This window comes from Aotus nancymaae, unplaced genomic scaffold (genome assembly GCF_030222135.1).
Source record: "Aotus nancymaae isolate 86718 unplaced genomic scaffold, 86718_ANA_hifiasm-v0.15.2.pri h1tg000263l, whole genome shotgun sequence".
Taxonomy (NCBI): Eukaryota; Metazoa; Chordata; class Mammalia; order Primates; family Aotidae; genus Aotus; species Aotus nancymaae.
This window is the reverse complement of record NW_026988678.1, coordinates 448,725-459,414: the sequence shown is the minus strand read 5'-3', so window position 1 is coordinate 459,414 and position 10,690 is coordinate 448,725. Positions and strand designations below refer to the sequence as shown.

The following is a 10,690-nucleotide window of genomic DNA, read 5'->3' as shown; positions in this document are numbered from 1 at the left end:
AACTAGCCGGGAATGGTGGTGGGTGCCTGTAATCACAGTTACCTGGGAGGCTGAGGCAGGAGAATTGCTTGAACCCGGGACGTGAAAGTTGCAGTGAGGCGAGATCGCACCACTGCACTCCAGCCTGGGTAACAGAACGAGCCTTTGTTTCAAAAACAAAAACAAAAACTTTTAGGATAGCCGAGCTGCCTTCCTCTTGTTCGAGAGGCCACCTGCGATCGGTCCTTCCCTGGCCGTGGCTTGGGACCTGCGGCTGACAGCCTGGGTGAACGGACAGTTACTCCCTGGGGTTCAGGCCCTGCTGGAGGGGGAAACTGGCTGGGTTGGCCTAGAGCTCCCAGCCCCATCAGGCGGCAGAAACGGGTCCAACCCCAGAGGATTAAAAACGGGGCCGTGGCCTAGCCCGGGAGGATGGGGAACGGGGCCCAGCCCTAGCCATTCAGGGTTGGAAACGGCTTGGCTCTAAGCATTGGGGTTTGAAAGTGGTTTGGTCCAAAGACCCGTTGGATTTCCAGGGTCAGCTGACTTTTATAGGTTAGCACTGTTTATAATAAAAAAGAGGAAACAGAGGCCCTTAAGCTGGGCCCTGGTTGAATCACCATGATCCAGCCGTGCACACAATGGACAAAAACAGCTGTTAAAAAGAAATGTTCTTACAGGACACACTTGGTAACTGGGGAAAAGCCAGGTGCAAAACAATGTGGTGTGTGTGCTGTGACCTAGTGCCAGCACCTGCCTTCAGCTGCAGACACAGTGATGATGAGTGTCCTGAGGAAAGCCATGTCTTTTCCTAATGTTCTACCCATTAAGCAACTGGTAATTCAGTCCATTTTCCAAGTGGAAATGGTGCCCTACAGAAAGAGGTGCCCGGCACACCCAAGGCCTCAAAGGACAGGTTACTACTGTTCAACGGCTATGCCACAGAGCTTGCAACAAGAGCTAGCAAACCCAGTCCCTCCCGACACCCCAGGGGCAGAGATAGACAAACTGAGAAAAGAAACAGACTGTTTTTATCCCATGCACTTTTAAAAATTAAAACTCTTTATTTAAACCTCTTAATAGCATCTTATCAATTTGGTGGCAGCAGAAGAAGCACTACCAGACAGATATTTTGAAAAGCATTTACAAAAATACATTGCACAAAGTCCTATCTTGCATCTTTAAAAATAAATATTCAAAATATTTCCACCCCAAATCTCAAATCAGTTTTATATAGGAAATTTTGATTTATATATGTAACCTGTAATATATGAAACATCTGTACATTTTATCCACCTTAACTGCATAGTTCCAATTCTAAGGAGAGTGAAAAAAACGTTGCTTCATGTATTAATAGTTTCATGTATTTGAGGACTGTTGTGCAATATACAGAAAGCCAGTCAGCACCATCGTTTTGTCTTTTTCTGAAAACACAACATTTATGGTACACTGAAAACTGTCTTAACCCAACAAAAATAATTCTTAAGACGTCTGTAATACTTTAAGTGCCTTGCAGATATCTCATTTAGAAAGTCTGCTTAGTAAAACAGTCTAAATATTAAATATTATAACCAAAAAGAGTCTCACAAGAATCATGTGAGAATGGTGACAGCTGTGATAAAAGGCAAATTCCAGCCAGAGCCAGTAAGAAGTGCTGCTGAAGGAAACGATCATCCTGAAATGTAATGGTTTTGTGACTCTGATCACCACCAGTGAAAGAGAAAGGCTCAGGGCATCTCAGTGCTCCCTATTCAGCAACTCAAAACAAGCCCTGAAGACACCCAAGATGAGATTTCTGGGTTCCTGTTTACTGTGAATCCCCACAGGAAAAGCCTCACTGAGACTGGAGAACCCCCATTTGGGTGTTTGCTTAGATCCAAACCAACCCCTTTCAAGTCAGACTCACTTCAGCCTACAAGGAGAACGAAACCCTCCTATATTCCTCCATGGCTATTGGTACAGCGAGTCCTGACTGGAAACCTTTCTCAGAAACAAAGGAGAAAAACACATTTTAGTCATTTCCCCATATGGAGACTTAGTACCTACTGGTGCTGAATAAAGGAAAATCCCGGCTTGAAGGAAAGGAGTTTAGAACTCTGAAAATTTGGTGACATTGTTTCTCCCTGAAAGAAATGTGTGTTGGATTTAACAGATTAAATATATCCGCCCTCCAAAAGTCCTTTAGAAGAGCCAGTGCAAGGTGGAAGACCAAAGTGTCAAGATGCCAGACACTCAGCTTCATCCGCTTTGCTCCTGATGTCAAGGAAATGCAAATACAAAGAGCTTCCCGTTCAAAACAAGGCATGTCTGAGAGCCACTTGTTCAACACGCTTCTACTGCTGCAACCCCTCTGCACCTGTGGAGTCAGGGAGCACCCAACATGTGGCATCAGGGTGCCCTTCACACGCTCACTCCTCTGGCTGGCAGCCACGTTTATTTAAGGGGTGACACGGTCCCATCATTGTATATGCTCTCATCCATGAAGGAGTCCAGTGTTTCAGGCTATCCCAGTATATACAAAAATGTACAAAAATAATGTGTAGTGTCTTCACTTGACAGGCTTGCCGTGAACTCTGAACCGATACAGACAGGTGTACTCAGGATGGCCCCAGTTAGAAAAAATCCTAAGTTCCACTATTTGGAAAGCTGTGTCGTTGGGTCTTTTCTGAAATCAAGGAGGAAAAGAAACACACATGTATTTTCTATTAATAACCCCAAGCCCAATCACTTCCCCAAATATGATGTCTGACTGGAAGCAGCTAAGATGGAAATTAACTTTTTTTATATGATCCTTATAAGTAATCATAGGGCATGAAGCATGGGTAAAACAGAACTCAGTGTCAGCCTATGGAAAGGCTCACCAACGCAGAGCCAAGCAGCGCAGGTTCATGTTTTTCAGAGGCTGGTCTTCACACTGCTTTCCAGTCTGCCGATGCTGGCCAGGCCCTGCTGGCACCAGAGGCTGTGGGACTCAGGGACCCCGGGGCAATGGAAGCCCTGGTTCTTACCAGGGCCTGGAACATCTGGAGCGACTCGCCATCCTGATCATAGGTGAACTGTCCTAGAAGCTTCCCTTCTTCCTGATACTCATTTTCTAATCCCTGAAACCAAAATCATACAATCATGAACTAAAGGAAAAATAACACTGAGTGAATAGGACCGTTTCCCTTCCACATCAGTTAGAGAAAGTCACTCCTCCATGGCACAGTGATGAGGACTTCCCTGGAAGGAAGGGGTGTGTTTTGTTGAGGGCTTCATGTAACCCACGACATGCCCTGAGGCCAGCATGATTCCCCCATTAAACATATTAGGAAAACTGAGGCCGACACAGGACAAGCTATAAGTGGCAGAGAAGTGACCTCACCCAATGCACAGACCATGCTCAGCTGCTGCCCTCAGCACTCATGGTAGAAGCGCTGGAGCACCTGCCAAGCCCGGGGAGATGAGGCCTCACCAGCAGAAGGAGGTGCCACGGAAGACTGATGCTGGAGGAGAGCAGGCAGAAGGGGATGCTGGGCTGAGCTGGGTGCAGGAGTCGGGTTCAATAGGGACAGGGATTCAGATGAGGAAGATGGAGCAGCTCTGGAGATGACAGTGGTGATGGCTGCACAACAGTGTGATGTAACGCCACTGGACTATGCACTTATTAAAATGGTAAGCTTTATGTTATATATATATATTTTATCACAGAAAGAAAACTAGCAGAAGATACAGGGGACAAAGGCAAATTTAAAATTTGCCTTTGAAATGAGAAAGGACTTTCTAGGGCTAAGAAATGCTATGGAAGAAGTAACAGTGAGCGAGTAGATGTAACTACTGCCTCTGATAATCACCAGTGAAATAAAAATACAGCCTCCGAAAGATTCAGTGCATCTTAGTGTTAATACAAAGTTAAGAGCAACAACAGGAAGTATATCTGTAACAGAATGACACATGATTATTATTTACATACTAAAAAGCTCAAGTATTCGTAAGGAAACTAAGATCCCAAATGTTACGTAAATGAACAAAAACAAGACTAGAATTTACAAAAAAGGCAACATGCATGTGAAATACAGAGAAATGGAGACTAAATAAAATACTATTTTTCATCTATTGAGTTAGCAGAGATTTTTTAAAAAGGGCTAAATTCTCAGAAGAGAAACTGCGATGAACACCCTTCTCATGTCCTGCTGTGAAAATGCCAGTAACACAGTGCACTGGTCTTCCGTGGCACCTCCTTCTGCTGGTGAGGCCTCATCTCCCTGGGCTTGGCAGGTGCTCCAGCGTTTCTACCATGAGTGCTGAGGGCACTCATGCCGTACAACATGCTGCCACCCTCTGAAACCGTAAAGCCACTTCTATTTTGTGCACGGGAATTAGTGAAGGTGAAAAGGTGTGCTACTTACACAGGGAAGTGGAAAAGGGAAATAGTGAAGAGAACTGGACAGATCAACACAGGGAATTAATGCTACTTAAGGATGGCCATAAAGACTCTAACTGGCACGGAAAAATGCTTGTAATACAATTTTCTTTTTTTTTTTTTTCTGAGACAGTCTCACTCTGTTGCCCAGGCTGCAGTGCAGTGGCTTGACCTTGGATCACTGCAACCTCTGCCTCCCAGGTTCAAGTGATTCTTGTGCCTCAGCCTCCTGAATAGCTGGGATGCCAGGCAGCCCAGCTAATTTTTGTATTTTTAGTAGAGATGGGGTTTCATCATGGTGGCCGGGCTGGTCTCGAACTCCCAACCTAAGGTGATCCACCCCCCTTGGCTTCCCAAAGTGCTGGGATTACAGGAGAGAGCCACTACCCCAAGCCAGTTTTAAGGCAGAAATACTTTTAAGAAATATTTTATGAAAATTTTAAAGCTTCATAAACACTACTGTCTCAACTGTATTTTTTTTAAGACAGAGTCTAACTCTGTTGCCCAGGCTGGAGTGCAGTGGCACGATCTCGGCTCTCTGCAACCTCTGCCTCCGGGTTCAAGCGATTCTTCTGCCTCAGCCTCCCAAGTATCTGGGAATATAGGGGCGTGCCACCATGCCTGGCTTTTTTTTTTTTTGGTATATTTTAGTAGAGACAGGATTTCACCATGTTGGCCAGGCTGGTCTCAAACTCCTGACCTCAGGTGATCTGCCCACCTAGGCCTCCCAAAGTGTTGGGATGACAGGCTCAACTGTATTTTTTAAAGGCATGGGGAAGAGACCAGAAAATGCTGCAGTGTTAATGGTGGGTTTCTCTAGGCTGGGATCATGGCAGTCCTCTTGTCAGTCAGCTGCTCTCACGTTACCCATTTACCAGAATACCTTTCACAGGTGACCTGGCAAAAGCGATGAAGAAGAAAATTCCTAGGCATGCTTACCTTGATCAATGTAGTACTATATGTAAAGTGAACATCAGGTAATATGCCATTTATAAGTTACCCTCCCTAGAAAAGCACTAGAATGTTCCCCTCAACACTAAATCTGCTCAGACAGGGTGGAGGGGCAGCAGGAGGCAGCTGTCCCCAGTGTGCTCATGTCACTTGCTTTCATCTGTGGAAGGCATGAGAGCAAAAGAGACGGCCAAATGCACTCACATAGACAGCGAAGTCCTTGGGGGCGCTGCTGATATTGCCTGTTGGCGACAGTGTCTTTGGGATGTGCTCCAGAGTGAAGGCGGCTGGGTAGATCATCATGGAGAGTCTCACTACCAGGTACCCCTGGGAGCCTTTAAATGCCCAGCAGTTACCAGGGTAAATGTCAGGCTGGGGAAAAGAAAAACAGGAGGAGTCAGAGTGTGAGGATGCTCCTACCCACCTAAAAAACAGAAACAGCAAGACTGAGATTAAAAATAAAAGAATTATTACATGGTAGAAACTGCCTTGAGGAAAATCTGAAGATAAGCTGGGAAATGCATTTGTGATTCATTCCTCAAAGGGCCACTATCTCCAACCCATATGTTTTATAAAAGTTAAAAGGACCAGAACCTTAAAGAAAAATGAGTGAGACAACACACTTCAAAGAAAAGGTGAACGTCAACCGTCCTCAGCCACGAGGAGACGCCCTCCACCTCCACAGCAAGGGGACAACATCACAGGGAACTACCATCGTCTCCCCATGCCATGAGATCAACAACAATCAAGAGGTCTAACAGAGTCTGCTGCTGACGCCCAGGGGAAACGCACGTTCTCACCGCCGGCCACGGTAACATAGTTTGGCAAGGTCAGCCTGCTGTGCACAAATCTGCCTCTGGCCGGCAATTGCACCTCCACCATGAAGGTAGAGGGGCAGAAGTGCAGGAAGCAGATGTGACCGGAGAGCACTCTTCACGGTACCACGACCCCAAGCACACAAGGGACCGGCTGAGAAGCTGCAGACGCTGTGCTCAGGCTTAGGCAGCAATGCTGCTCTGCATGACGGAGGCGGCGGCCATGCAAGCAGCCCACCTTTGGTGTGTGAGGACAACACATGCACGTTCATTCATGTTTAGAAGAGACAGTGAACGGTGAGCACGTACCCATCAGCTTCTCCTGTATGCCAGCTGTGGATTTACTGCCCCTTGGCCCCAGAGCGTGCTGTGAAGATGGAGCTGGTCCCTGAACTGCTTTCCCTTTGCCAGCCCAGAGCCCAGCCCTTGCCAGCTCAGGGTGCTGGAGGGACACTGAGGTTCCCTTGTACCCCTCTTGGGGGTGTTGCAGCCAAAGGCCTGGTGAGTCACCCTGTTGTGCACAGGCTTTCCCAATGCTGCTATGTTCTACACCATGGGGCACCACAGCAACTTCCCTGACATTCAGTGAGCCAGGCCACACCCTTGCCCAAAAATCTCAGTTGCAGGGCTGGAGTGACACGCTGGTGAGGGTCCACCTTGGTCCTGGGGTGGGAGTTGGTCCCTTACATCTGCTGTCCCTATAATCTGTAAACATTCCCTTTACTTCCCAGGGGCTGACAGCTTCTCAGACCAATCCCATCACAATGATTGGTTGTTTGTATGAAGTCTGCCCCTCAAATGACCACGCAGTTCCTTCTGAGAGAGAACTGTGTCAGAGGAGGCTGAGCCCCACCCTCTCCCTCACAGTCTCTAAGACACTGAAGCCCATACTGGTGCCCTCATCACCAGATCCCTACCAGCCTCACACTGCCAATGCTGTAGGCCAGGAAGTTACTCTGGGAGCATCACGATCACCAAGCCCTCTGAGAAGGATGTTATGGCCAGAGCAGAACTGCCCTGCAGGAACACCGTGGCAACCCCGTGCAGGGAACCTGTCAGCCCCGCCAGGTGACGCAGACTACGCTAGTGGCACTCGTGACTGGTACAGTTTAAGCAGCTGCCTGTGAAACGCAGGGCTGTGTGGCTTCACTGCAGCGGAGGCTGTGTCCATCTGCAGTGAGGAGGGGCTCCTGGCTGTGCCCTCACAAGCAATGCCCTTGTCAGCCTGTGCAGTGCTGATGGCTGCAGAAAGCCAGTCACAATGACCCGACACTTAGCCGGGGCAGCCTGGGGACGAGACCATGATGACAGTTCCATGGGATCCTCAACTTAGGTTATGGGTATTTCATGAATTGTTAAGACTAGACTTGCGGTTTTGAAGTGAAAGATGTCTTGTGCATGTTCCACACACAAGGAATTACTTGACTTTTCTTCAAAATATGCCATGAATATTAGGCAGGATTTGAGTACTGAGGCAAAAAAAAAAGTATCTATTTAAATTCTCCATCCTTTAGTGCTTTAAACTTGTATAGCCAATAGTATAAAGCATAAAATAAAGTCACAAACAGTAACAGCGAGGGCCACAACAAAAGGCCTGGGAGACAGGGCTGAAGGTCTGCGCCGTGGCCAGACAGCAAGGGGCCTCCCCACCTATTCTCGCTAAACACCTGAGAAAGCACAGCTTACACTCTCACGATGGAAGACCCATGGCCCCGAGCGGGAACAATGCCACTCACAACACCGTGGCTTGGCCACCCAAAAGAGGGAGGGAGGAAGGCTGACATGACCAGCATGGACCACACGGTCACATCCGTGTGACACCAAACCCAAGCGAACAGATGTGTAGTGCGGAAGCTACATGGGGACACCAGGGACTCCTCGGTGTGGGAATGCTGGTTCTTGTTGTACCAGTTCCACAGATGTGTTCATCTCACAAAGTTCCACTGAGCTGTGGACTCACAATCTATGAACACAAACAAAGTCCACGCTGAGGAAGAGCAGCTCCAGCCACAGGCAGTCACTCACCTGGATGACCACGCGCGGGGACTGAGAGAAGTACCACAGAGGGATTCCAAACAGACTCATCAGTGCCGTTTTGGTTTCGTAAGTTTCAGAACAGCGAGTACTCAAGATGCTGCCACCTTTAAAGCAAAGTTCAGACTTGTCTCAGTGTCTAATTCCACTGTTTTGGAAGCAATATTATTGCACCTCTTAAGGATTTATTCAAAATGTTTTTAAGACAAGTGGTCAACGTCAATGATATTCAGAGAAATGCAAGTAAAAACTACAATGAGATATCTTCTTATCCCAGTTAAAATGGTTTCTATCCAAAAGACAGGCAATCACCCATGCTGGCGAGAAGGAACCCTCATGCACCATTGGTGGAATGTAAATTAGTACAACCACTATGGAGACCAGTTTGGAGGTCCCTCAAAAATCTAAAAACAGAGCTACTGTATGATCCAGCAATGCCACTCCTGAGGTATCCCCAAAGAACAGTCTATCGAAGGGAGATCCATACTTCTTTTATCTTTGGCTGTTTATAAATAGCTGAGATTTGGAAGCAACTTAAATGTCCATTAACAGATGAATGGATAAAGAAAATGTGGTACATAAACACAATGGAGTACTATTTAGCCATAAAAAACAATGAGAGCAGGCTGGGCACAGTGGCTCACGCCTGTGATCTCAGCACTTTGGGAGGCTGAGGCGGGTGGATCACTTGAGGGCAGGAGTTCCAGACCAGTCTGGCCAACATGGCAAAACCCCATTTCTGCCAAAAATACATAACTTAACCAGGTGTGGTGGCACAGCTTGTAATCCCAGCTACTTGGGAGGCAGGAGAATAGCTTGAATCGGGAGGCAGAGGCTGCAGTGAGCTGAAATTGTGTCACTGATTTCAGCCTGGGTGATAGATAGAGACTCCACCTCAAAAAAAAAAAAAGCCTGTCACTTGTAACAACATGGATACTAGAGGCCATTATGTTAAGTGAAATAAGCCAGGTACAGAAAGACAAACATCCCATGTTCTCACTTATTTGTGGGATCTAAAAATCAAAACTGTTGAACTCATGGACATAGAGAATAGAAGGATAGTTACCAGAGGCTGGTTAGAATAGTGGGGACTGGGGGAAAATGGGGATGGTTAATGGGTCCAAAAAAATAAAATAGAATGAGGCCAGGCGTGATGGCTCACCCCTGTAATCCCAGCACTTTGGGAGGCTGAGGCAGGTGGATCACCTGAGGTCAGGAGTTGGAGACCAGCCTAGCCAACATAGTGAAACCCCATCTCTACTAAAAATACAAAAATTAGGCATGGCGGTGCGCACCTGTAGTCCCAGCTACTCAGAGGCTAAGGCAGGAGAATCACTTAAACCTGGGAGCCAGAAGTTGCAGTGAGCCAAGACTGCGCCACTGCTTTCCAGCCTGGGCAACAGAGTGAGACTCCATCTCATAAAAAAAAAAGAAAAAAAGAAAAAGAAAGAAAGAAAAGAAACAAAGAAAGAGAAAGAAAGAAAGAAAAAAGAGTAAGACCTACTATATAATAGCAGAACAGGGTGACTATAATGAATAACTTCATTGTGCATTTTAAAATACCTTGGCGTGTAACTGAATTGTCTGTAACTCAAAGTATCAATGCTGGAGGGGATGGTTACCCCATTCTCCATGATGGGCTTACTTCACATTGTATGCCTGTATCAAAATATCTCATATGCCCCATAAATATATGCACCTACTATGAACCCACAAAAATTTAAAAAATAGGTACTTAGTTAAGGAGCCATTAAAATATGTGAGTTTGAAAATGATAAAGGATATTATCTAATCCCAGCTAATAAATATTTTAGGGTTAAATAAAGTGTTTTTAAACTTCTCAAGTTTTTACATATACAAAGAACCACCTACTCCTGTTCTTAATTAATTGTACTTCAAATTGAGTGCTTACAACTGCTTTAGGATATACAATTTTTACTTACTGAAACTGGGAAATTCTGAATATACTGGCCTTCCCCCCCACTACTGCTAGAGAGACAACTTTTGTTCATTTTTCTCAGTGAAGAATAAAGCATCTAATTGAGCCTGGTGTCACCTGCCAGGTGAGTTTTCAGGACCTGAAGAGCAGACCTTCCATCACAATAATTACCAGTTAGAGTGAAAATGCTGGGGCGGTGGGGATGGCTGCTGGCGGGTACAGGGTTTCTACTGGGGTGGGAAAGATTCTGGGGTGAGGCAGCGGTGAGGGCTGCACTGTGACTATGCTAACAACCACAGAGCTGTACATTTTAAAATAGTGAATTTCTGTGTGTGAGTTACATCTCAATAATAAGAGGAAGCATAAAAAACAAGTCCAGTTTGGCCCTCGATAGGAACCAGAGCAGGCAGATTGTTGTTGTCACAGCAAGACAACCCCTAAAAAACAAAGACCAAGTCAGCCCTGGAGGCAGCAATGATAAGCCCTGGAGGCAGCACACAACCCCAGGCAACAAGGGCGAGCTCCAAAGGGTGGCACTCCAGGGGCCCTGGCACTGGTGAACCATAGGCA

The 10,690-nt window shown here is 46.4% G+C and overlaps 1 protein-coding gene across 10 annotated transcripts in view; it reads right to left on the bottom strand.

Annotated features, from left to right (window-relative positions):
* Positions 1-1,020: 1,020 nt before the first annotated feature.
* SUN1 (Sad1 and UNC84 domain containing 1) overlaps positions 1,021-10,690 on the bottom strand; it is a 53,461-nt gene continuing 43,791 nt past the window's right edge. For all 10 annotated transcript variants that reach the window (XM_012470920.3, XM_012470921.2, XM_012470922.2 and 7 more), the window contains 4 exons: positions 8,173-8,288; positions 5,537-5,704; positions 2,988-3,080; positions 1,021-2,644 (listed from right to left, as the gene is read on the bottom strand). In XM_012470920.3, coding sequence (XP_012326343.2) covers positions 2,528-2,644; positions 2,988-3,080; positions 5,537-5,704; positions 8,173-8,288 — 494 coding nt within the window. In that variant the 3' untranslated portion in view covers positions 1,021-2,527. The remainder of the gene's footprint in view (positions 2,645-2,987; positions 3,081-5,536; positions 5,705-8,172; positions 8,289-10,690) is intronic.